The 27,997-nt window shown below is 47.4% G+C and overlaps 2 protein-coding genes across 2 annotated transcripts; one reads left to right on the top strand and one right to left on the bottom strand.

Moving 5' to 3' along the window:
• Positions 1-20: 20 nt before the first annotated feature.
• Positions 21-22,586, bottom strand: LOC117214025 (GATA zinc finger domain-containing protein 10-like). The gene is made up of 11 exons (XM_033459844.1): positions 21,314-22,586; positions 21,143-21,240; positions 6,046-6,135; positions 4,338-4,520; positions 4,100-4,218; positions 3,593-3,929; positions 3,384-3,496; positions 2,990-3,125; positions 2,449-2,832; positions 2,250-2,339; positions 21-1,934 (listed from the first exon to the last, which is right to left on the bottom strand). The coding sequence occupies exons 1-11, from the start codon at positions 21,354-21,356 to the stop codon at positions 1,566-1,568; spliced, it is 1,962 nt and encodes a 653-aa protein (XP_033315735.1). The 5' UTR covers positions 21,357-22,586; the 3' UTR covers positions 21-1,565.
• LOC117214035 lies at positions 16,396-27,997 on the top strand. The gene is made up of 3 exons (XM_033459858.1): positions 16,396-16,585; positions 27,446-27,616; positions 27,749-27,997. The coding sequence occupies exons 1-3, from the start codon at positions 16,560-16,562 to the stop codon at positions 27,993-27,995; spliced, it is 444 nt and encodes a 147-aa protein (XP_033315749.1). The 5' UTR covers positions 16,396-16,559; the 3' UTR covers positions 27,996-27,997.

Genomic DNA, 27,997 nt, shown 5'->3' with positions numbered 1-27,997 from the left:
TATTCTTTTTTTTTTTTTTGTTGTTGTATGTACAAGGATACTGTTACAAAGAAAAAAAATTGTTTAAAAACTTATCAATGCCACGCGTTTACATGCGCGTGCGTGTATGGGCACGTGAGTACTATCTGTCACGGAAAAGCTACATGATCTTTCGTAATATAAACATATTAACTTGCTAATTCCCCGCTTCTTTCTGGAGTCGGAAATCGTGCAGATCGCCGTCGAGAACAGATACAAAGATTTGAAAGGGTATACACGCACGAGTACTTTCCCACAAATCCAACGAAAGAAAAAAATCGGCTCTTTTAGGTTAGGTCCCGTTAGGTTACCTTTATTTTCCAACCGTAATTAAGTTACTCTTTGTTCGGCGATCGTGAACGGCTAAAGACTCGCGTCAGTACAAACTATCGTGTTTCGAAATAAATAACGTCGACTCGTTTGCTTCGATCGTAACCCACGAATTCGAACGTACAACAGTTGAGAACGTAATACCAATATCGATATCGATTCAACGAAACGAAACGAAACGATACGCAACGAACGCGAGCAGAAACGAACAAAACAATCGAATCGGTTGTTCACGTCGAACGATCACGTCTTCCCTAGCATCTGCACGAATCTTCTCCGCGACTTTTTCTTTCTTTGTAAAATTATACAAAAATAAGTTGCGTCACTCGTTCTTGATGGCTACCAACCGCCAGTCCTTTCTCGCTCTTCTTCTATTCTTCGCCGTGTCTTCCTTTTCGCGCTCATCATTCACGTTCTCACATCGATTATTAATTATAAACGAGTTGTCAACCACAGTTCGATCAGCAGGCAAATACTTGCTTTTCGTTTCTACCACGTTTCGACACGGCGTGGCGCACCTATGCGAATTCAGTATGGAATAGACGTATCCTAACGTTTGCGAATATACTTCTACGAAATTACTGTTATCTATCGTTAAACGGTCCCTAACTAGACGTTCAAGGAATGCAACTTGGTTTACGGTCGCGCGCGATTCATCGTTACTTCTCGTTTTCGATAGTGTGTATGCGGCACGTGAACGTTTCGCGCGATCGGTAAACGCGCAATAACGAGATCGATTCCCTCGAACTGCAACCCGATGATCTTGTCGGCTGCTATACTTTGGCGATACTAATACTCTTTCGCGATTACGCAGCTACGTTGCTCGTCCTCGCGTGAAAAACGTAGTCAGTGGAAAAGTGAAACGGCAATATATATATCCACGTTGACGGGCATCGTGCTGCGACGCACGCAGTCTTTCAAACGAAACTTAGAGATCTGTGTAGCGATTCGCTTAGCGCGGTCTTTATCCTCCGGTCGTTCGTCTTTTGATTTAACGCGAAACCTTGTGTATGTATGTGTGTGTGCGCACGTATGTGTATATGTATGTATGTATATGTGCGTGCGTGTGTGACTATCTGTACGATGGACATATGTACAAAAGATATCGAATCGGATCACGCTTTGAACATCAGGTATATTCGTGTTCCGCGACTACAACAAACGGTAGGAAACATTTTAAACGATCGCTGCGTTTCACCCAGCTCGGCCCGTCGTCCTTATTTTACGGTCGAGAAGTTCTGTTGTGGATTTTGGTTCGATGATACCCACGTGGTGAACACGTCTCTGCAATGGCTGACCACGCATTCGTTGCTGCAATACTCGTCCTCCCATTCGCTGTTTGCTACGGCGGGGTTCGGGCATCCGTGACGTATACAAGCGTTCGACGTCGGTCTTTGAACAGCCATGTTCGCAGCCTGAGTTACAGAGTTCACTGCCGACGGTGAACTCGACAAAGAATCGCTCTTCGTTGGGTTCGAATGTATCATTTGCTGCTGCTGCTGCTGTTGCTGTTGCGACGGTTGCTGCTGTTGCTGATGATGTTGCTGCGATTGTTGCGGTACTTGCTGCACTTGCTGTTGCGGCATCTGCGAAAACGTACGTATTCTACTGTTCAAATTGCCTCGTGGTAACATACTCGTACTTGCTGCTGCTGCCTGGCGCTGTTGCTGACAACTGGCAGCATCGCGGTATGAAATATCGTTGCTGTTTTCTTTGCGCTTGTCGCGGCTTTTTACGCGTTAAGCACATTCGAACGGAAATGAATTAAAAGTGGCAAAAAGGATGAATACGATGAAAGCGTGGGAGGACGAATCGAGACAGAAATATAAACGGAGAAGAAAATGATCGTCGAGGAGAAAAGAGATGCGAAAAAAAGAAAATGAATTCACATCGCTGCTGACCTGCATGTACTGTTGCTGCATATGCTGCTGCTGTTGCGATGGTTGTTGTTGCGAAATATGGGTTGGAGCCATCGATGTAGCCATCATAGTCTGAAAGAAAAGTATACGAAGAAGAGAATGGTAGCCAAGTTTTAAGACACGTAACGCGCGACAATGGAAAATAGAAAGAGGTGACAAACGGACGAAGAAAGACGATTACCTGTTGCGTTTGTTGCTGCTGCGAGTTTCCTGGCATGGTTAAATGGTGGGGAGATTTTTTTATTTGCATTTGTTGCGCGGGTTGCTGATGATGTTGAAGCTGTTGATGCGGATGAGGATGCGGATGTTGTTGCTGAGGCGAAGAAGGTTGAGGCTGCGGACTATACACCTGATACGAGACGTTTCCCGGTGTTCCGTTCCCGGCGTAACTACCATACGCCGTATATTGAACTTGTTGCTGTTGCGGCGATGGCTGTTGTTGCGGTTGCTGTTGCGGATGCTGTTGTTCGTTTTCGGCCGCACCCTTGCTAACCAGAGACGCTCTGTACGCCGCGAGTGCCTGCAGATATTCCTTTTTCGCTGCTTCAGTCTTCTTCTTGTAAACCTACATAAATATAAATTTCTTCGTACACAACGGTCGAGATGAAACCGAAATTTCTATAACGTAGTCCACGCTCGCTTTTCTCAAACGAATTTCACGAGGACGAGGAACGAAGCAACAGAAAGAAGAAGGAAGAAAATTATGTTTCGCGAGTACTCACGTTCTTATGCTCGGTCTCCAACGCATCCCACATCGAAGCGACGATCTTGGAAACTTCGCCGAAGCTCGCATTTGGATTTTGTCCTTTTATCGCAGCTTGGGTATCTCTGAAGAACAGAGCGTACGCCGAGACGGGCCTGTAAAATAGATAGCACGTGTCTAATACGACGATGGCAGGAGAGCGCACAAATTTTTGACGAAGAGCGATCTAATCGATCTTTCGAACGTTCTTTATCGTGGTGTTTCTCTCGTTTTCCGAAACTAGATTCGATTCGATCTGGCTACTTTCCGGATCTATTATAGCGCACGCGCGCTACTACGCCAAAGAGCTCGGCGAAAAAGAAAGAAAGAAAGAAAGAAAGAAAGAAAGAAAGAAAAGTAAAAAGAATGCTCACTTTTGCGGTTCGTTGGGATCTCTTTTCTTCTTCTTTTTCTGCGATTTTGGTTTCCTTTGATTTTTTGCTGCAACGTCGGTCGGTTCCGGTGAGGGTCGTTTAATGCCGGTAATCTGGACAAACGACCGCGAATCGTGCCACATTCGTTCGTTGTTTATACATGATCGGTCAGATTCGAGATGCGTGCCAATCGATCGACTAAAACTCACCATTCCGGAATGAGGTGTACTGTCGTCGCTATCTTCGCTAGTCGTAGTATTGTTGTTTGCCTCGGGGATCGTGCTTGATTGTATCGCGGATGGACTACCACCCGTCGGACTCCTATATTGTATTTGTTGTTGCAACTGCTGTTGCTGCTGCTGCTGCTGCTGTTGTTGTTGCTGCTGCTGCTGCTGTTGAGTATGCATGTATTGCATATGTTGTTGCATCTGTGCCTGTTGCTGTTGCTGTTGCTGCTGTTGAAGCAACATTATTTGCTGATTTCCATGCTGTTGCCGCGGAGAATTCATGCTCGCATACGAACCCTGCGAGTTACTATACGTCGAGCTACCAGAAAACATCGAAGAAAAAGATGTTTGTAGATGATAGTTAACGAGGATCGTTTCTTGCGGATTCGAGAATGGAATTGGCGATCGCGCGCCGATTCTGCTTCAGTGGCAAGGTTATCTCATCCGTTATCTAAATCGCACGCGGATCCGATTACGACTCCGACTCACCTAACGTTCATCGACTGCTGCATCGAGTGGTCCTGCTGTAGATAAAGAGATTGTTGATATCCACCCGGATCGAGATTCAACCCATCCGCAGACTGTTGCACGTTGCCGGTTTGCATCATCTGCGAAAGCCATTCGAACGGTGCTGATCATTCGAACGAATCCGTAAAAGTGGAAGGCTCGCGTACTATACACATTTCATCCCCTGCGAAACTTTTGTCTCGTCTTGGATGAAATTTACCTGCGTTTGGTAACCGTGCATCGGATCGTGCTGAGATTGAGCCTGAGGCTGCTGCTGCTGCGACTGGTGTTGCTGCTGTTGCTGCGGCTGCTGCTGCTGTTGATGTTGATGCTGCTGATGCGAGTGCGAATGGATAGCCGGGATGTCGAAATCTTCATCACCGAAACTGGGAGTGTGAAACGTCTACGAAGGAGAGCAACAAACTGGACATTTTAATCGGTGATTCGAGGAGTACGATCGCCGATTCGGAACGTAGGACATCGCGCGTCCGCATGGCTGGTTGCTTCTGTTTAATCGGGCTTCCGCATAGTCTGTTCGATCAACGTAATACCCACGGCAGAGAGGCTTATAGAAGAGAGAGATTGAGAGAGAGAGAGAGAGAGAGAGAGAGAGAGAGAGAGAGAGAGAGAGAGAGAGAGAGCATCGTCGTCGTATCGTTTGAAATCCTTTCAGCGATTTATTAGCGTTTCGGAGCGGGGAACGGAGGAAAATACATTTGCCGTGTAGAGCGCGTCGGGACACGGGGAATAAAAGTTTTTAAATTGGATTTAATAGCATCAGGAATTTTCCTTTGAAGGAACGTACTTGCCTATTGATCGAGTACACCTCTGCCTCTCTTCCCTCGCCGTGCCCATCGCGAGCGTTACCCCTTACCTCGCGATGTTTCTCTTACTCTATCGTTTCGCTCTCGCCTCTCTCTTCTCTCCCCTGTCCCTTTTCACCGCGCTTCGCCCCGTAACGTCCCGACGCCGCCCGTGTGTACGCGTACCCGTACCCGTACCCGTACCCGTCCTATTTCAACTACTCCTACACCTTCTACTTCTACTCCTACTCCCGCGCACCACCACCTCCTCCTCCTCCTCCGCTTCCACGGCCTCCTCCTTCTCATCCTCCTCCCTTTCCATCTCCGAATCGACTACGCGCGTCTATCCATCTTCTTCCTCCACCGCGCACCGGTTCCAAACTTTTCTTTCTCTCTACACCCCTCCTCCTCCTCCTCTATCTCTCCTCTCCTCTATTCTCCTCCCGCCCTATACCCTTCCCACCCGTTCGACACTCCTGCCCCCGTACCCTACCCAGTAACCGTGCCCGTACCCATGCCTGTTCCCGTTCCCATTCCCAACCCCGTCGCCGCTGCCGCCACCGCCGCCGCCACCGCCAGCTTCGCGTCCTCTGCCTATCCGGCCTAACCAAGATAGTCGTCCCATCTTTCCTACCCCCTTGGACCGCGCTCCTATTCTCATTCGCTCCCTTCGTTCCCCATGTATGTATATACGAAGACGGCTGGTGCCTGTGGCCCGTGGCCCATGGTCCGCGGCCCGCGGTCGCAACCCGAGCCCTCCACTCCCACGCGTCTCCGCCCCCACCCGTTTGCACCTGCACTGGCACCCATACCCTCAACCGTCCAGCACGTAACCACGGCCAGATATTCGAACAGGGTACGAGAGTCTTCTTCCCGACAGTCGAATTTCGTTGCCCAATTTCCAACGGCTTATTAATCCCAACAACTTTCGCGGTTAAAATATCGAACGAACGCTCTTCTCGTCGAGGGGTTCTCGCAACTTTCCGTCTCTCTCCACGGTTCAGTTTCGCTCCGCTCCATCACAGGCACCGTGACTGCCTACTTTATCAAAGCGGAGAAGAAGCGCGTCGAATCCCGCCATAAATACAACGCCATAGAATCGAGGCGGAATATTATCGAACTTACTTGATCAGCCATGGCGTAGGTATTGTGATGGTACGACGTCGAGTGATGATGCTGCGGAACGTTCAACGAAAAATCCAGACTCTCGTTTCTCTGAAACAGACGAAATATTTGTATCGATTTGCGTGCACCAACGTCGAATTCGTTCGTCGAGTCGTTTAAGAAAGTTTTCCGTTCGGCCGATAACATTTCTTACAACTTATCTCTTACGTTACTATTTCTCACGCTCGTAACCATATTAACGCGATCGGTAGAGGCCGCCATTCTATTTCTACGATCAATCCGCGAGGAGATTCTCGCGAAATATCCGCAATTTGTCAACCCCGTCTCGGTATCCTTTCCGCGACGGGACACGCGCGTCCTTCCTTCCTTCCTTCCTCCCTTCTATCGGTCAATGGCCTCGACGAGCATAGCTTCGTCGATTCCATTCGTTCGATGTTTCGCACCACGAGTAAAAGCACACGAAATCTTCGTGCTTCCGCGTTCCCAACGGTCGCTTCCACTCGTCTCCAATTCGCTGAATTACACGCGACGGAAACGTTACGTCCCATCAAATCGTAAACATCGAGCGAATTGATTTTTACGCTGCACGGGAATTTTTTCTACGGCTGTGAATGCGTGTTCGAACGGACCGACGTTCCGACCAACTCTCTGTGCCCAAGCGATCAAATGTCTACCTATACAGATTTTTACGACCGCATACAACGAAGCCTCGAGGCGTTTCGTTCGTTCGAATAGGCATCCGCTATAAACATGACCCAACCAAGTTTTAGGACCCAAAGTCAAAGTCCTATCGGTGAAACGTCCGACGTAACGCTACGATTCTTCCGCCCCTGCTTACACTCGTCATTGTCATCGTCACCATCGTCTCCTCCACCTGCTCGCTCTTAGGGGACAGCGTTATTCGCGTTTCTACACGGTCATCGACCCGTGAATCTATTTCGACTTTACTCTGTCCGAAATCCCTTTTCCTTCGCCACGCTCTATTATCGATCTAACTTTTCCTACTTTTCTTTCTTTTCCATTACATCTTCCCTTGCTTACGTGTTTTAAACGATTCGACAAAATGTTAAACGATCCTTCCCTATTCTTCGTTCTTTACACCATCTTTCCTCGCCATCTGGAAGACGACTTTCGATTCTTACGGCCTATGTTCTCGTGGGAGGGTCGTGCCACGATTTTCGTTCGAACGAGTCGACCAGATGGCATCGTAACGCGTTTTATATCCCAAAGAAGAAACGAAACTCGATCGTAACTCGATTTAATATCGTGACCAAAATTCCAGACTAGACTCTATACGAAATCGGCAACTGGGGCCGGTAAACGAACATTTGAAACAGAGAGGACCGCACCGATCGAGGAAAGACGTTGTTTCTGTATCGATTCGATCCAACGACGATTATCGAAACGAACGAGTGACACCTACTGAAATTACAATATCGTTCGACGGTCGATAACGTTAATGAAGGAGGTAGACAGCAAGCAGTGGCAATGAAAGACAGCCGATGGTAGAAAGAGAAAGAAGAAGGTAAGGTGCACGATACGTTACTTTTTCCAGTAGAAGTAACAGCAGGCAGGCAGACAGGCAGGCAAGCAGGCAAGCAAGAAAGCAAGAAAGCGAGCAGGTAGGTAGGTAGGTAGGTAGGTAGGTAAGCAAGGAGGTAGACAGACAAGCAGGTAGGTAGGTAGGTAGGTAGGTAGGTAGATAGGTAGGTAGGTAGGTAGGTAGGTAGGTAGGTAGGTAGGTAGGTAGGTAGGTAGATAGGTAGATAGGTAGGTAGGTAGATAGGTAGGTAGGTAGGTAGGTAGGTAGGTAGGTAGGTTGGTTGGTTGGTTGGTTGGTTGGTTGGTTTATTGGTAGGTAGATAGATAGGAAGACAGTAACGTAAGAGACACGAACAAGAAAGTTAGATCGGGCCGAAATGAAAACGCCCTCGCGAATCTGTCGATTTCGACAAACGATATTAGTCCGATTAACGACTCTCGTTGGTTTCCTTGTTTCGTTCGTTATTTTATCGTTAGGGAAAAAATCAAACGACGTATCGAATTTTCGATCCTTTCTGCCTGGAGTAATATTTCGATTTTCCACCTGATCGAATTCGAAAGCTGTTTTTGCAAGTAACAACACGGAGAATAGCTAAAACCTGGAGAAGAAAAAGGAGGCGAGGATGGGAATGGGGAGAGGGAGGGGAGTTATCTAAAGTAAGAAAACGGAAGAGCAAAGCGAAAGCAAGAGATCCAATAGACGTACGTACACGAACGAGTCTCTTACTCGGCGTATATAACCGATGTTAAACCTGTTCCCCGTTCCAATCCCCTCCCCCCACTCCCGCCATTTGCCCTCCTCATACTCAACATTACTACCATTTGTAATCCGTACCTCCTCGTTTCTTCTAATTTCTCCTGAATAACGTCGTTAAACATCCCCACTCCCCTCCTTCAACAAACCGAAGAAAATAGTACATTTTCGTATGGCCATAAATTATTTTGGTTATATTTGAATCTCTCTGGCCTAGAATAGATACAGCGAAACGCAAACGAACGTTAATTATAATCTTATTACTGTTGAAAATAGAATTTCACCGGTAAACGAATGGCTGTAACGCGCGAAGCGTGCTTTCTCGTTGTTGAATCGGACGACTGTTGAATAACTTGAAAATCCCACGATCGGTGTTAATTCTCTGAATATTAGAATCGGCGTCGTTCATAAAGTTGAATCATCGCCCGACAGATGGCGTTCCGAGTTTACCTCGAGCATAGTACGTATTTCGAAAGCAAATACGATCGTTTCCAAAAATAACAAATCTTAGCTTGACGATGTACAAATTTGATTCCAATCCCACGGTTCGACGACGAAACCCAAGAATTTTCGTACGCGAGAAAGGTAACATACCGGTTACCAATATTGAGATCGATGACTTACCGATGAGACGAACCGACTCGTCGTCGGGACAAGATCCAGGTTATCGTATGCACGTGCAACGTGCAGAGCGTGCCACCGCCGGTTAACCACGTTAATGTTATCACGATGAATTCTTCTCTTTTAAAACACAGCCCCTTTTCTGTAAGAGTGACTTCGCTCGGAAGTGAGAAAGATTTGTTTAAAAAAAAAAAGGAAAAAGCGCGACCAAAACGAAAAGATAGAAACGAAACGATTTAATTCGACGATTCTTCGTCACACAACCGTTTCGATGCACACGTCGACACTTGACAAGCAACACGTTCTCACATCACCACGCGTGTTCTCTGTTACGTTGCATTGATATAGAAAAACATGTACACGATGACTTTACCGAAACATAACACGTAACCAAAATACAGATCGCTGCGCAACATACACAAAATATTCGACTCGTGGCGTAACTAGTGACAGCGTGGCAAAACGACGCGCGCTCCTCGCGGCGGCCGGCGCGGGAATGATTGAAGGGAGGTTCATTTTGTGGCACGCTTCGATAGTGGGGATATATCTTTCGACAGGGGAGCAGACTCGCGCGCCCCCTGCTTGTATATTGCTAAAGGATACAATGCAACGGCACGACACGACACGACACGACACGACACGACACGAGACGATACGACGTCACACGATACACGACCACCCAATTGCGAACATTTTTAGAAGACGAATAACGATGATTCAACGTACGAGAAAATCGTTAAACGGTATAAACGAAGATTTTCATAAATGTACCCAACGACGATGCGAATCTCAAAGAAGCAATTTGTTCGCCCTTTCCTAGATGCCTATTTTTCGATCCTGTTCGTCGATCTTCTCTAACTCTTAACACGCGTTCTATTCGTTGCACACTTTTTATACGTTTCGGGACGTTTTAATAATTATAAATGAACGTGTTCTCGGAGCGTCGCGTGAGATACAACGCATCGTACGATAATCGTATATGTACCGGGATGCGATTCGACTCGATTGGATCAACAATGACGCTGAACAAGGAGGCCCTTCTTCTCCAATGAAAACGAATCGTTTGACATTCTGTGATCGAAATATATGTACTTATATATATATATATATTCGGGCGGTTTAAATCACGCGCTTAACCAGATTTCTAAACGGTTACTAGTTAAACATCTTTCTCCTGTTGTGTTTCTAACGCGATGTAGGATTTTATTTCAGAATCACGTTGAATCACGCGACGAATAACATTCGTGGTTTGTGGCCCAGTTAACAAGCTGTGATCGCTACACCGTGGAAGAAAGGGGTCGTCGGTTCGAAATATGGAGAGGGGCCAGCAGAAGGTGGGAGTGGGGTTTCTGTCGAACGGAGGGAGCGGAGGGAAATGGTGTGCAGGATTGAAAGAGGCCGGTGGCGCAACGAATAGAGAAAAGAGGACTCGCGACGTATGACGCGCACGCGGTCAAACGATGACGAAAGGAACCGTGCGCGTGCGACAGGAGCATCAATGTTTCCCTTCTTTTCTTCCAACCAAACGATCAAAGGAATCGTACAGTAACTTTACTTACTCTGTATTCCCAAATATTCTCGAAATGATATATCCTCGATTTTCTATTTCTACGTCCTCTCGCTAAAAAATTCTATCCAACAGCGAAAAGCAAGCAGCGGTATCGAGATTGATCAATGTCACGTTCGGTTTCGATCTAATCCTGTCCCGGTTCGAGAATAGAAAACCGCAGAACGAACACCAGCTGCTAAAAGCTACTCTTCCGCGATTCGATACAACTGATTACAACGTAATTAAGAAGCAACTAAGAGCAAGTAGAATCGGTATTGGACGACGTAACAGCGTGACGGCTTAAACGCGCGTTAAACACGCGTTATCTACCGATACTCGGTTACTCGAATATTCCAAGAAAGTAGGACACGACTGTGTGTGATGGCAACCAAGTGTGCCGCGTGGCCCGAGGAAACAGGGGTTACGTCGGAGTTTATAAAGAGTCATTACATTCCCGTGAAAGGTAGCTTTAATTTCAGTGGCATTCCAATCGCATTAACGTATATACCCGCGTATTTGTATTCGTTCGCGAGAAGCGACAATCTACTCGAAACATTTACTCGAACGAGGTTTGTTACGGGTTCGAAACACGGCCGTGACAACTACGATTTTAACGGCAAATTCCTCGCGATCGATCTTGTAGTCTTAGTCGTCAAAACTAATCGCCCATGTTACTCGATGTTGCTTACACAGCAAACTGTGTGAATCTTCGTTATACCCGCGTAATCAACGGTATAGGAACCAAAAAAGAAAAGAAAGTGAAAAGCAAAAATGGAAGGGGGAGGGGGGGAGGAGAACGCTGTTAAAGCGTCAGTTTTTAATTTTCGTCGAAAGAAGGAAAATCTGGAGGCAGCCGACTAAAAGAGTTTTACGAAGAAACCGCACGCTCCGTCGCCGGCAGCCGAATCGATATTCTCTCGCGGGACGGTCTACCGCCGCTGCGCCGCGCCGCGCCATTTCGTTCCAAAAAAACGAGACAGCATGCTGCCGTTGTCGGAAATCGTTGTTTCCAATGTCGATCACATCGAACAGCGTAATCAAGTACGAAAATCAACTGCCAGACGTTATTAAGTATCTACGATGCTCTCGCTGCTTCGGAGATTCATTAAACATGTTCTTCAACATCTTGGACAAATGTTGATTTTACAAATTCCTTTGAGCGAACGTTTGCACAGCTGATAATCGCCCCAGGCTTATCGCGCTGTGTGGTGATTTTCTCTTTTCGTCGTTCAACGTGTTTCTCTTCTTTTTTTACCATATGTTTGCACTTTCCCGTTTCCCTACTCGTTCCACGCGCCGCTCGGTACTCCGTTGCCCCGTGCCCCGTGCCCCGTGCCCCGTATCCCGCGTCCCGTGCCCCGTTCCTCGTACTCCTTGCTCTACACCCTGTCTCGCGCACCACGTACCCTTGTGTCCCGGCCCCCCCCCCGCTTCGAGAAGTACCACCTCCAACCCTTTTAGTTCCACCACAACGCGTCGAGGTGAATCGCGCAACTCGCAACTCGCAAATGCGTTTCATCTTTGTCCCGTGTATACGTCGATTCGTATTATCGTCGACGGTCTCTTAAACCGGTTTTACTTATTACGCGAGCGTCCGCTTATCTCGCGTAGATCTCTTATTACCAGTCACGGTAAGCGAACGTTTCTCTGTTCCCGCGATCTGTTTCTCCGGAGTTCCTACCTTCTAATTCTTTTTTCTCTCTTTTTTTCTCTTTCTCCTTTCGAGGTGCTCGGCTGTTCTCCGTTTGAATACTCCACGCGGAAATAGAACGGATTCAATGGACAAATTTTATTCGAAGGAAAATTCGAAGGGAACGACAACTGAGGAGAAGAAGCAACGACGGCGAGGGCGCAGGAAAAGACAAGCGAGGGAAATGCGGAACGAAAAACGGGTAAAGGGAGAAGAAAGAAAGAGAGAAGCGTGCGAAAGAAGAAACGAATAATGGCGAGGGAAGAGGAGATCGTGCACCATAACCACGTGACCTTTTGACCGCAGGAAATTCTTCGGATAAACTGGCTTTTCACTGTACACAGCCAAGAAGGGAGCAACAAGTGTGAATCTTGTCTACCCTGTGGATCGGACGGTTCTTAGCTTTTCTCTCTGCTTTTCTACATCTTTCTCTCCTCTTTCTCCTTTTTCTCCTCCCCCTTCTACTTATCTATCTACATCCCCTCCACCATTATGCGCGCGCACACTCTTAACGATGCACACGTTGTGACTTTGATGACCTATTCTTCGGTCCGAATCGCAACGGATCAAGCGCCAATTGGGTACAAAATTTTCATGTCCCGACGATCTTTCGCGTCCCGTTTTCGATCGGAAGAGACGAAAAGCGTTAAACGCGCAAAGTCGAACGAAACGTGTAACGAGATTAGTTTCGACGCTGTCGGCAGCCGTATAGAAAATTTGTGCCACAGATTCGAAAATCGCGATTTGAAAAGCCCGATTCGTACCACGTAAGAAGCACGCAAGACGCGTAGAGCCCCGAACGTCGTCAGTACAAACACGATACGATACTCTGAAATGCTTATTCACCGCTACGGAATGAATAATGGATTGCTAGCAAAATACATCGAGACATAAATATTGTATCTGGAGCGCTATATATTACCTGTATCGAATACATTATCTAGATCGTTCTCCGTTCTCTGTTCTGCTAGTTCCTATCTGATCGAGATCGTTGCCATGGGAATGCGTATTCGCGACTCGATCCGATCGTTTCGTATCGCGTCGGACTGTTCCAGTCTCTTCCAACTAGACACTGGTACTTTCTGATTTTTCGAAACGAGCGGTTCTTTCGCGTTTCAAAACATCGCTACTACCAACGGGCCACCCAGTCACGATAGTCACGACGACGCATCGTAACGTGTTCGAAAGCTCGAACGCTTGTCTTTTTCGAGTGGCTATTGTCCGTTCGATCGTCTGTATGTCGCGTCATCGTCGCGTCATCGTCGCTACTTCCACTGGCGTCCAGCGATCTCGCTTCGATCTCTTACGAACGTAAATAAAATTCTTTTTCGATTGTGCTCGATCGGCGAAAGATAAAGTACGATGGAGCGGGCAGAAATGGGGACGAGAGAGAGAGAGAGAGAGAGAGAGAGAGAGAGGGAGAGACTAAAAGCCTAGCCAAGATTCGGGCTGCGCGCGCGCGAGTAAACGTAATCATTTGCAATCCCGCGTAGAACCGCTTTGAAACTCTACGAAGGAATTTATTAAAGTTTGACTAAGTCGCTTTACAAAGTTTCATCGGTGCACCGAGGCACCGAAGAGTACCAAGAGGTGTACCGGCGGCGGTGTGAGAGCGGGGATTGCGAGGTGCTCGGCGAGGAGATCGGGTACCGCGCGGCAGCCGAGGGGCCAGCCACGACAAGGAAACGGAGGGGAATCCTCTCGAAGAAGCGGGACGAATTGCCGAAAGAGACGAAGGCGAAGGTTCGAGAGGCGGGAGGAGCGGTTGAAATGGATGAGAAAGGGCTGCTGGTGGAGATGGTGGTGCTGGTGGCGGTGGTAGTGGTGGTAGTGGTGGTGGTGGTGGTGGTGGCGGTGGTGGTGGTGGTGGCGGTGGTGGTGGTGGTGGTGGTGGTGGTGGTGGTGGTGGCGGTGGTGGTGGTGGTGGTGCTGATGGTGGTGGTGGTGGTGGTGGTGGTGGTGGTGGGGGTGGTGGTGGCAGCGACGATGGTGGAGGAAAACCCGGCAGGAGAATGAGGAGGAGGAAGAGATGGCGGTGGTGGAGGTGTAGGAGGTGGAGGTGGAGAAGGTGGAGGAGGCAGGCAGCAGCGAACGCAAAACGACGATGGGATGTGAACGAGGTGAAGCGGCAGAGGGATGAGAGGAATGGTGGAACGAACAGACGGAGGACGAGGGAGGCGATGGGTGGTCGTCTTAGGCGGGGACGGAGGGGAAATACAGGAGGGGGTAAAGTTACTTTCCCGGAGAAATAAAAGTTAATGGAGTTCCCTACCCCCCTCGTCCCACTACCTCCACCGACTTTTTCTTCTTTTCCATCTCCTTGCCGGCGTACAACTTTCACGAAAGTTATTATATCTTAATTTACTATTGAACATTATCTGAAATTTCTCCAACGTTTCCGTTTTAATGCGCTGGAGAATACGAACGAAGAATATGCGCGTAGCATAGTCCGACCATACCAGAGACGAAATAACGTCGATACACCTTTCATCGCTAACAAAAGGAAACGAAACGAAAAATAGGGAAGATAGCGTGAGGAAGAACGTGCCTCGTTCGTACGTTTCGCCGTGGTTATGACTACGCGAGATAATACGTGCTCTTTTCTCCCGATGATCGGTAACTCGCGCGTTTCATAATTCTCGTGGAAAGAGATACATACTTTGCGAAACGTCGACTATCAACACTTTACCGAGTCTTTACATTCCTGACGTTTGCTTTGCTTCTACGCGATGTAACTTTGACCGTTATGCAAACATTATATCCTCGTTTATCGGATATTCGTTTGGCGATGTAGTCCTGGTGTCAACGACCTTGTATGTACAATCACTACCAACGTATTCTCGACTCTCGATGTCTTGTCCACGATGGAAACGAACGAATTGACTTATTTTACCAAGCTTCACCGGGACAGCCTGGTTTCTGCTATACCTAACGTTAACTCCCTCCTTAGCTCTTTCCCTCCTTCTCTCTTTCTCCGATGCTCGCTCTTTTTTTTTCTCTCTTCCATTCCCGTTCCCATTCTTGTTCCTATTCCCCATTCCTATTTCCGTTCTCTTCCCTTCCTTTCCCAGCATTTCGTCTTCCAGGCCACCCCTCCCCCCGCTTTGATTTACGACCATAAGTTGTAATATTTGCGCCACTATTGTATGGTAATACGCACAGCAAAAAATATGTTAATGGTTGCCATAAAGAAGATATACAGCACGTACATATACATATGTATCCCATTTCGCGGCATGTACTCGCTGTACATATAGAAACTCCACTCTCGACATCCCATCTCTTTCATTTTCCTCCAAATGGTATCCTCCGCTTTCTTCTCTTTCTTTTATCGTATCTTTCTCTCTTTGTTTAACCTCCTCCCCTCCGTTTCTATACTTTCTTTACTTTTCCCTTTCTTACCTTTCCTGTTTTCAAACGGTATTTCGAACGGTATCGCTTTCGTCGATTTAACTAACGAAAGTACGAGCGTACGAAGATGGCTAAAATACAGTGCTATATTTCTTCTTGCTTTTAAATCGTTCGTTGGTCGATGCGTAGTTACGACCGGTGATATAGCCCAACGGTAACGATAAAACGATGTCGATATCGAACTAAAATAATCGACGGCGTTTATTTTTCGAACATCGGATGAAACTTTCTCGAATATCATAGTACGTAAAATATATGTGGATATATCGTACGTAGATCGTGTTTCTTCGCTACGTAGACGTAAACTAGCACTGCTTTGTCCTTGCATCATCGATCGAGCAATATCGAACGATCGATTGAAATTTATCGATCGGTATTCGGACGCTGAGATCGTGTCGTTTCGCCTTCGTAATCCCTTTTTCGCTACCACGGCTGCTGTTGCTGCTGCTTCTACCGCTGCTGCCACTGCTGCTGCGCTTCTCTCTTCCATAACTCGAACAATTCCAATAGTCGTTAATCTGTCGGAAACTTTCGGAAAACTTGCCGTTATTGCAGGTACAGAGGCGAGCAGTCCATGCAAGTAGGATAAGCGGAGAAGCGCAAGGAGAAGGAGAATGGTAGAGAGGAATTGGGGTAAGATGAGATGAGATGAGATGAGATGAGACGAGATGGGATGAGATGAGACCAGATAAGATAAAACGAGATGAGAGGAGACGAGATGGGACGAGACGAGACGAGACGAGACGAAATGAGATGAGATGAGATGAGATGGGAAGAGAGAGAGAGAGAGAGAGAGAGAGAGAAGATAAAAGAGAGTAGAGAAAAGGAGAAAGATGGTCGAGTAGGCGAAGAAGAAGCCTATTTGATGGGAGGTGGAAGGGTTCGGAGAAAGGAGTTCGCAGGGCAGATTCCACGCAGAGATGCGACTCTAGAAGAGTCGAGGGAGAATGGGGATGGGAACCGGTGTGCCGAGGTAAGTTAAATAAACTTGTTTAGTTTCGCGGAAACTTCTGCCTGGCCATTGTATTCGACTGCCTCGCTGCCGAGTTTGCTCTGAAACTTTCGAATACGAACGAACTCGGTTCTCCGTTACGCTTTATTCGCTTGCTTTACCAACTTGCTACCTACCGTTAGTTACTTCTCTCTCCCTTTCTTTCTTTCTTTCTTTCTTTCTTTCTTTCTTTCTTTCCTTCCTTCCTTCTTTCTTTCCTTCTTTCTTTTCTTCTCTTCCTCTTCTTCTCAAGATCCCAATGCTTTCTATAGGCATAGGCCGTATAAGCGTACCTCGTTGCTCTATTTTTTCGTCATCGCCGTCTCGGCGCTGCGACGCGACCGCGGCGCGCTGTCTCGATATCCCATCACTGCGAACGTTGCCCCCGTAACGTCTTCGCCTTGACCGTTCTTTGTTCTTCGCGTCGCCGCGTTTACGAAAAACAGACGGAAAGATTTCTCTCTGTCGTTCGCCGTTTCGTCCAGAGATTAGGCAGAAAAGGGAATCCGATCGGAAACAAAATCGGGCAAAGTGCCCCGTCGCTAGTGTGGCAGCAGACCGAATGGCTTATTGATTTAACGAGAGAGAGAAAGAGGCGAAAGAGAAACAGGAGGAAAGCAAGCACGGGGAAGAACGGGGGAGGCACAGGGGAGCACGGGGAAACACGGCTCGAGGTGGCTGGGGGGTCGCGAGCGGCAGCCTGGGGGAGGTTTGTGGGTGGCTAGGCTGAGACTAGGGAGAGGGTACGGGTACAGGAGATGGGTAACGCGGAATAGGCTAGGCGAAGGTGGGGAAGAGGAAGGCTCGCGGGTTCGCTGGCTCGCGAGCTCGGCAACGGAGAAAAGAGTAGGGTGAAGCGCAGGGTGAACCAGGGTGAATCAAGGTAAGGTAGGGTAAGATAGGGTCGGGGGCCGAAGAATAAGGGATACGGTTGCCAGTGTGCGGTGATGAAAAGGGCAGAAGGAAAGACCAGAACGAAGCAACGGTATAGAGACGATGGTTGGAAGCGAAACCGAAATCGTCGAGAAACAATCCGGGACTGGATAAAAAGCTAATAACTTGTTTTACCTTCCCGATCCGATGCTCTTTCAAATATTTTCTCACCTAGGTATCATCCGTATCATCCGTATCGCTTCCGACACGTGTACCGACTTGCGCGTACGTAAATGCACCAGCCGCGTATAATACGTACAGCGATAATACATATCCGATCTGTGATTTTCAACTTGTTTGCCTTTTCGCGATAAACTCTTATATGTCGGAGATGGAAGGACAGCGGGATTTCCCGTCCGGAATGTTGGGAAGAACCCCAATACCCTAGCCCAGACTTTTACTATAGCTGCACTTAAGTAATAAAAATAAGGAATAGTTTTAATGTTCCGATCTGACTTTGTGACGATGGGTTCGGGCTCGAAGTGACATAGCGGGTCACTAGACGTAGCCACGATCACGGGAGGTGACAGACAGAGTGCCTGACAGAGGTATGAAATGATTATATGGCTCTCCTTAAAAACACAGATTGATCCGAGAAGTGCGGACAGGAGTATATAAGGGCAGTTTCTTTTGGATGAAGAGAGTTAGTTTGTTAGTTAGTCGTTGGACGAATTACTGATCGAGTTATCGAGAAGTTGCCCGAATCGAGTAGTACGTTGATACTTGTCCTCCCGTGGACCGTGGATTCGTTATCGAACCTGAATTTATTGTCACCATCATTTCGACCATCCTATTGCCATTACTCGTAGCCTCTTGTAGTGTCCACGTTCGTACTGATAAATATTAGCTACATTGGCGACGGTAAAGTAAGTAAAGGTTCATCGAACGCCCCAAAATAACAACCTGACTCCGACATATAGATACAACGTGCTCGTACAATAGCGAGTCACCGATTCCACTTTGTTCGAATACGTAGAATTCGTTGTGTTTGCAATTCCCAAATCTCGTTCGATTGTCCTTCTTATTTTATCCACGACGTTTCCTCTTTTCTCTCTCCTTTTCATACCTTCGATATCACGATCTTCGTCTCCCTTTCAGTTTTTCGTAACTGTAGTTTGGCTATTTTTCTTGTTAAATCGGAGAATTGGCTGCACAGAGCCTCGCTGGAATATCGTAATAGCAACCGTTTCGTTGAACGACGTTCGAGTAGTATCGAGGTGGCCGAATGGTCATTGGCCGATCAACAAGTGGCTCATGATTTTGTCAGTGGCTCTGCAAGCGACTAACCCCGCTGGCCGGCCTGTTGTCCGACCGTCCGGCTGGCCGACTGTCTGCGTCCGGTTACCCGATGCGGTCTACCGCTAAAACACTCGTGGCATTCTCCGACCCATCTAACTCGTCATCCATTATACTCCTTCGAACCCATGCTGTTTCGGGAAACCTTGATCGGTCGATGTAATACCAAAATATCTGCCCAATCCAATCCAATCCAATCAAATTTTCCTCCTTTCGTCGTATGTTCGACGAGTATGTATGGCTTCCGATCGGAAGCTTACGCTCATCCGCGATCAGTTTGCCTCTAGACAACGGGCGATCAACAACGGAAAACAACGGAACTTTCTAACGAGTATACGAAGCGTTTCGTACAATTTCTCGGTTTCCATAATCGTTTGCGATGTTGTTGCCGTCGTCGTTACCGTTGCGAATATCGAGGTATCGATGCTTATCGGTCGCGTCTGTTTTGCAAAGCATCGTGTGCGACACACTTTCTCTATGAAACAACTTGTCTACGAGCGAAAGAGAAAGCAAGTTTACCAGTAGCGGTCACTTTTCTACCACGCTTAATTCCTCGGTTCGGCTACGAAATTAGCTTGTACGGTCGTTGTAACCGTACTCAAATCGTTTTGAACATTTCGTACGAATGGTTGGAAATAAGCGAGAGACAAGTATACGGGCAAAGGACGAGCGCACGCGCGCGTGTGTGTGTGTCTGTGCGTGCATGCATGCGTGCCTTTGGAACGAGCAAGATAGAAGCCTGCCGGAAGAGACAAAGGATAGAGATCGCGAAGAAATCGAAGAATAGAAGACGAGGCAAATGTATTTTATTTTCATCGAGCGGCAGTAACAGCAGCAAACTCTTAATCAAACGAGTCGCGATAAGTAAATTCGATTACCGACGTTCGTTAGAACGAATTTACTTTGCGCGCTCGCGATCAGCAGGATTTCAATTTTTGCTTCAACGCGATAGGTATATGTAAATGTGGTAGAAATGCAGCACCTAGCCTGTACGTTTGCTTCGAGAGTACACAGACCTACACCCTTTTTTTATGCTGTTCCAATCTACGTTTATTCATTCTTTTATGGATACCAGCTCCCTCGTAGTGTAGGTTCGCCTTTCATTTTGTTTCAACCACGAGCAGGACCAAATGAAAAGCTGAAACGGTCAAAGAAGGTATACCATCCGATGCAGAAATAAAGGTAGCGGCAACGCGATGTAGCAAGATCTATGCCGTTATACGATCCGGTGTCGAGGCATTTTTCACTCTTTATCCTGGAAACGAGGAAAACGGAAAGAAAACACGATCCAGAAATCGGAAGAAGATGTCGAAAAAAAGACGGTAAACGACTACAACCGGAAAATGGAGTTGAGAAAGCAATTGGAGATAAACGTGTAAATTGGCCACGGTGACGGGAAAGAAAGGGATGCTTGAGCCTTCGACCGTGTCAACTCTTCGCGTATAAGACGTTCAGCTCGAGGAGGTATTGTTTCGTCGTATTAAGAAGACATCGTTTCGTCGACCTCAACCTCTTCTTTCGTTCGTTTCATTGTTATAGTTTCAAACGTTAACAAATCGCGATAAATATTTGCGGACGCGAAAGTCAAATGAACAAAGAAACGAGTGAGCAACGAAAAACGAAAAATGAAGGGAACGAAAGAATATCAAACGGTTATGAACTCTTTTGTGTAGACAAAATAGAATGATATTCTGTGAGAATGACAGGAGAGAAGAAACGGGACGGGACGGGACAGGACAGGACGGGACGGGACGGGACGGGACGGGACGGGACGGGACGGGACGGGACGGGACAGGACAGGACGGGACAGGACGGGACGGGACGGGACGGGACGGGACAGGACAAGACGGGACGGGACGGGACAGGACAAGACGGGACGAGACGAGACGACACGAGACGAGACGACACGAGTCGAGACGAGACGTGACGAGACGAGACGAGACGTGACGAGACGAGACGAGACGGGACGGGACGGGACGGGACGGGACCGGACGGGACGGGACCGGACGGGACCGGACGAGACGAGACGAAACGAGATGAGACGAGACGAGACGAGACGAAACGGGACGATGCGAAACGAGACGGGACGAAACGGAACGGAACGGAACGGAACGGAACGGAACGAGACGAAACGAGACGAGACGGGATAAAACAAAATACACGATACGCTAAACGTCATATAAGTATCTACATACGTACATCGTACAATATACGAGAAAATACGTATGATTTGCAACATATATATTTTCATTCTATGATATAAGATATAAAACATGGTAGAAATATCTCGATGAGAAAAAGAATACTGACCTTGTAAGAAAACTGGTCGAACATTCTGCAGACATCGACATCGTTGCCAAGTATCGTGTAACCGGCATCCATGCTGTCTCGACGTTTCTTCTCGCTGCCTGGAACGAGGCTTCTGTAAGTGAAAATCGTTCGTCGAACAATACGGAAAGAAATTTCGCGGTGAGCCAGTACCAAACAGACTGATCGCGATTGCACCGACTATGCCGTCGCTCATCGTCCCGCGGCTTTTGCCGTGGTCGTCACCTTCCTGTCCGCCACCCTCTTCACCCGCTTCTCCGTCGCTCTTTCGTTATTTTCGTTTCTTGTTTTTCGTTCGCGTAACTGCCGCAACCTGCGTTAACCGACGACATACGAATCTTCGTGTTTCTTAATATCGTTCGAACGAAGGAGCGATGCGCGAATCGTATCTCTTACGGGATCACTGATCGCGAGCCGAATCGATTCGATCGATCGATTAATCACGCGGTCGTGCGTGGCTGCGTGTACGCGTGTGCGCGTGTGCGCGTGATGCCACTTCGATCGTAAGTTAGTCGAAAAACGAAGGATCGGCTTTCAACGATATTTCTTGCGTGTACACATCTTCCACGAATATCCCGACGAGAAAACGGAACTGCACCTTTTCAGACACCGCGATTTTCCATTTGCGAAACATTCGTTCGAGATCGGTCGCTCGATTCTTTGACTGGGTCGATTAAATCGCGAAAGAGCATAACGCGATCGTATCCAACTAAACCCTCTCTCTTCGCAGTTCTAACTTGAATCGAATACGCTTTATCGTTGGCATGACCGTGCAACGATTATTCAAAGATGCTTCGAAAAATCGATTTCTTTTCAGTTTCTCGATGATCGACCTCGCCACTGTATCGTTCTCTTCCTCTCCTCTCGTTTATCTCGTACTTTTCTTCCCTCTTCCTTCTCGTATCGTCTCTAGTCCCGTTCTAGGTTCTCGAGTCTAGCGTCTGTTTTCCACGAACCTTCTGTACGTAGCATTCGATACGTCGACCATGCGACACACGCAACAAATACGTTTAACGTCTCGACGTTCAACTTGCGAAATCGATCAACTTCGAATCCTACGTACTTTGCGATACTTCGTTACTTTCGCGTTTACGTCACCATTTACGTCGCCTGTTCCTTCGGTTAGTCTGTCGATTAACGAGATATCTCACGGAAATCGAGATCGTAAGCGCCGGAATACCGGCTCGCCACTGCCGGCTGTAAAGCCGGAGCACGTGGATGAACCGCGTTTACCGTTTACGTTGCTCCGTTTTCGAATCTATTTCCTTTTAACCATCTAACACCAACCGCGACCACCGACTGCGCACCGGTACTGACAACGGCAACAGCAACGTCGACGCTGAGAGCGAAAGCAACGAGAACGGCCGTGATGTTGGCGGTGGTGGTGGTGGTGATGGTGGTGCCACTGCCGCCGCCACCGCCGCTATCGCCGCCGCCGTCGTACCCGCTGCAACCACCACCACCACCGTCGCCGCCGCCAATGTTCAAAATACTGTCAGTGGTGGTGGATGTAATACCATCGAGGTAGGGGGTGGAGATATAACAGTAGTGGAGGTAACGATGACATTGGTAGTGGTAATAGTTGAATTCTCTCTCTCTCTCTCTCTTTCTCTCTCTCTTTATTAACCTTTTCTCGTTCTCTTGTTTGACTATATACCTATTTACTTATTTGCCAAAACGTTTCATAGGTACTGCGCGGATAATAATACGAATTATTAAAGAAAAAAAAAAAAGAAAGCATATTGCCTTTCAGCTAACATTTTTTCGCAGAACGTAGATTCTGTATGCGATTGCTGCACGTCTTAAAAATGGTTCTCTGGTGGATGTTATCTCACGTAGGTCGTTCGATTACCAGATAAAACGTAGATTAAAATTTCAAACTCAGCTTTTTTTTCCCTCTGGATCCAGCATCCTATTATCGGAAGTTTTACGAACTTGATTAGTAACGACCGAAGGGAATCGGTGGCAAACAAAGAGGCAATTACGACGACGGAAAACATGGTGCTCGATTATCGATACGCGATAATTAACATCGTCGTAAATTTTGCGGAAAAATCGGTCAGGGTCGAGAACTAGAAATTACGGGTTCGACACGAACGGTCACGTGGATCGCACGTGGGTTTCATTCATGAAAGTCGCCCGTAGGTCTCGGAGGTGGCGTCAGCTGTGGTAACGGTAGTGGTAAGTAGCGGTCGGTGGTGGTAGGTAGTGGAGGAAGGTAGTGGTAGGTAATGGTAAGCAGTGGCAGATAGTGGTAGTGATTTCGGAATGGTGATGACCGAGTTGGTACATGCTATATAGTTTGTAGTAGTAACACCGGTATCGGTGCGAATCTAACCATCTCCATGATTCTCCCACCGTAGCCTGGATCAAATGGATGTTGTTACGCGTCCGTAAAAAAGGGCTGTTTCAACAGGGAGGAAACCTGGCAAATCTCTCGAAATTTTTCGTTCAACGGTTAGGGACGTTGATCTACAAATCGGTCGATTTGCTTTATTATCGTCAAACTTCCTACTTACAACGACAAAACGATCGATCGTTGAAATCCGGTTTTCGTCTTTTCTTTCGTCGGCCTTTTTATTCATTTTTTCTTTGCGTCTTTCTCGAGTCTTTGAGTCTTAAAACGCGCTCAACTTCTCCTTTCCCGGAGTAATACTTAGATACGTAGCGTCGTATACGTTCGCGTGTCGGCTATCACGCTCCGATTACCATCCTTATCTATAGTTCTCGAGCTGTGATGTTATTCAAGCAACGAGCTTGACATCGTGCCACGAATACTCTATAATCGAAACGACTCTCAGGGTTGCGCTCCATTCATATCCTCTCGTTTCCTTCGTTTCATCCAACCTTTTCTATCGACCCTCAGGCAATTTCCCTTTTATTCTATTCGCAACGTGTATTCGTTTCTAAGCAATTTGATGGTACAAAAAGGATCGCACAATGAAAACCGAAATATATCTGGATTGTTAGAGACAAGGTAGACGAGACGCAAGAACGTTCGATTCGCGAGGTCAATTTACACGGAACGGGGTACGGGCTACATCTTTCCTCGCTAAGATGCAACTTTCATCCTAGGCCGTTCCGCTTCGGCCTACCACCCATTCGTTCGTTGCTACATACATACTTGCTCCTCTCATTTTCTTCAAAAGCGATTTGTTTTAGATTCCCTACTCCAGTGCCTACGGCACCGCGTCCCTCCCGAATCCCCCGCCCCCGCCCCCCGTCTACACCCCTGCCGCTCCTCTATTTTCCTTTCCTCCGGATGAGTCCAGATATAGATGCGCATGCCGCGCGACGCGTATACTTTTCTGTATGTCCGCCGAAGCATCGTACATACGTTTAGATTTCCGAGTCTCGTCGAGCGCGCGCATATCCCACGGGAATCAATATCCGCGTGTTTCTCCGCTTCCTCTCCCTTCTTTCCCTTCTTCTACGTTCTCATACTCGTCCTCCTCGTGCCTCTTGCCTCTTGCCTCGCGCATCGCACCTCGCGACTCGCGCCTCCGCGCTCCGCTACTCGACAACTTATCAACTCGCTCGCTCGCTACCCTCTTTCCCTCCAACTTACTCCCTTCTCCACGCTTCTCACCCATCCTTTCATCCCTGACTCTCTCTCTCTCTCTCTCTCTCTCTCTCTCTCTCTCTCTATCTATCTATCTGTCTTTCAGTCTCTTTCTCTCTCTCCTCCACCCTCCCCCTCCCCCCGCCCCGCCGACCCGCCCATGCTTTACCGGCTGGTTCCTTTTTCTTCTCCTTCGGCCGCACCTCCTTCGATACTGCATCGCGCTGCTGTTCGCCATCCGTCTCTGATAAACGTGATTTAAAGAAAAGAGTGGCGAGTATACGACCATCCAACTCCCTCCTCCTGTAGATCAGTCTTCGTTTGTCGTACTTGGTATTCCACGCTGCGTACCTCTGTCCCTCGAACCCAGACCTACCTTCTATCGTGTCCACCTTCCGTGTCTTTCCTCTTTCAGTCGCTCGCATCCCTTCCTTGTTCCTAACGTATATTCTCCGTCCACTCGCGATACTCGGGTCCACAGCCCTCGGTCTTCGTCACTCTGACCGACTGCCGCCCCCGTCTCACCTTTCCCTCCATTCCACTCCAGCGTCATTTCTGACAGCTATTTTTCTCACTTAAGTCGACACGCATCTGCGAAACAGTCGATTTTGATGCAAAGGTGTAACGCAATGCGCGTTCTATGCGTATTACGTTTAATCGTAAACGTAATACGTTCATCGACGAAGACTATGATAGTCGTTGGCTCGATTTCGCGCTCTGTTCGAACAACGAAATTAAAAAACGATAATATAAGCAAGAACGCGTTCTTTCGCGGATGCCCAAAAGAATTTTCGATGCAACGATTAGGACTATACGATAACGAGGAAAAGGAAAAGCGAGGTATTCGTGACGAGGTATTCGATGTTTTTACCTATGTATAGGTAAAAGTCACGATGAGAATGATGGACAAATTCCGTTAACGTCAAACAGCGTGCAGACGACAAAGCTTGTTGACTGTGTGCACGATCTGTCTATCTAATAGCCAGGATAACGATCAAGGTAACGTGACATTAAGAGGCTACGAAAGAAAATCAAACCTCTCGATAGATAACGAATACGAGAAAGTAACGTTGTCGATGAAATCTCGAAGGCGAAAAAGCTCGCAGAGGATCCTTAGCTTTTATGTGATAACTTTCCGTTTTTCAAAACTCGATCGATATATCAAGTTTCTACGCCATACATCATCCTCTTTTTACTCTTTCCTATTTAAACGTATGTACCTTTAACGTCAAACGCACGCGCATCTAATAAAGTGATTAAGCTGGGAAAAAGTAACGGCTTTTCGAGAAAGTGAAATATTTCCAAAAATTCCTACAGATTAACCGGTCTATCGACCAGCTAATTAATTCCGATCGAAATTGCATTCGAAAGCGAGATATTTAATAGGATAATAGAGAAGAATAATACACGCGATTCGAGGCGCGGCAATCGAAATTCCGGCCTTATCGGAACAAGGAATTTTTCGGAAAGTAACACGCGAACAAGAGCCCAGACGCGTTCCCGTTTTGATTGCGCGATCGAGCAAACTGGTACGTACTATACGCTCGTCGCGACGCAACACGCTGACGCGCTTCATCGAAGCGTTCGCTGAAACGAACTGTACGGTTAAATCGAGCGTCGTCTAATCTCGTAAAAGAAATTTTGCATCGTTACCGTGCAGCATCGACGCTCTACAAAGCTTTTTTTCGGTCGAGTGATCTGCCGCAAAAACATTAGCGCGATTAACGCAGCGACATCGCGATCCAGTTGCTGTCCCCTCCCCCTATTTCACCCACGCCACGAGCATTTAAAAATCTGTCGTTGGACTGGTCGTATCGAAAAACAGAAAGAGAGCTGGCAATTAAGAAGCCGCGTATATACGTAGCCACTTTTTGTTTTTTACAGTTTTTGAAATTCCCATGACCCCTTTTAGAATACGATTCGGTTGTAACCTGTCTTTCGTGCGCCGTAGAAAACGATCGTTCGCGAAATCGTCTTGGCAACTCGTTATCGAAGTTTCCATGGCTGGATCGCGATTGCTTCCCAAAGAACGTTTACTTCTAATCGTAAAGATGAAGGAACAAGATTTTCAAACGTTTGTCCGAAAGAAAAGTAGCGGACGGGGAATCAAAGGAGGAAGGAAATGAAAGAAAATCGAAAAATGTTTATACGCAGGATCGAGGGCCGGTTGAAAAGCGAACGAACGAACGAATAAAGGGGCGAGGAGGAGAGGAGAGGAGAGGAGAGGGCACGTAAAAAAGGATGTTGAAAGGAGGAGAAGAGAGGTGCCGCGTGAACGAGAAAAGAAAAAAAAAGAAAAGGACGAACCGGCTCTGCTCGCCAGCTGACGGTCTCGTGCCGCAACCCAAAACTCTTTTCGAAGATTCGGTTGCCGGTATTTGTATATCACGTATGGTACCCGCGCAACTTGGCTGCTTTTGCGCTACCTGCCGTTGCTGACCCTCGCGACTCTGGCTACTCGATCTTTATCGATTCCACTCGATCGATTTCGCTACGCAACCTTTCGACCGTACACGCTTCCACGCGAAATAATCAGTCGATCGATCTTTGACCGTACCTAAAAGCCACAGAGACAATAGTATTGTTCGTATGATAGAAGAAATTGCCGCGGACGAGAACGATGTCGTTCGCATTCGTTGTTCCTCCTCTTGCGCAATTCTCTTCGTCCGCTCGCTCGTCTTCGTCGCATTCCCGTTGGTATTGATCCGTTGAGTTTTCGAAAGTAAAATAGGTTATGCCGTGAATCGCACGGAACTACAACTCCGGACAGCAACGAACGAGACGAAGCGGTGGTATGGAACAGAAACGATGAGAACAGAAACGATGAGAAACGAAACGAAAAGAGCGACGAACGAGCTGCATCCACGGATGAATACAAATACGTCGCTTAAACTGTTACTACCTACTTACCTACCTATCTATCTACTTACTACTTATCTACTATTTATCATATCTATCTATCCATCTATCTATCTATCTATCTATCTATCTATCTATCTATCTATCTATCTATGTTATCTACCTAGGTGTGGATACCGCCTATACCAATGTGCAAGTTTACACGAAGAAGAAACCGTGGTTACACTAAGGGGGCCGAGGAGAACGGGTGGGGACCAACTGGCGAAGCCAAAGGAAGAGACGGGGAGTTTGCAAAGTTTCGAGATTCAAGAGCGCTGCTCTCAATACGACAAGTTTGTGCAAACAAGAACTTACTTCGAAGGATGGATAATGTCGCAGATAAATCAACGAAATTTAATAAATCGACGTCTCTAAGA

The sequence above is a fragment of the Bombus bifarius genome, unplaced genomic scaffold (genome assembly GCF_011952205.1).
Source record: "Bombus bifarius isolate JDL3187 unplaced genomic scaffold, Bbif_JDL3187 scf7180000009145, whole genome shotgun sequence".
Classification (NCBI taxonomy): Eukaryota; Metazoa; Arthropoda; class Insecta; order Hymenoptera; family Apidae; genus Bombus; species Bombus bifarius.
This window is presented reverse-complemented; position numbering and strand designations above follow the sequence as displayed.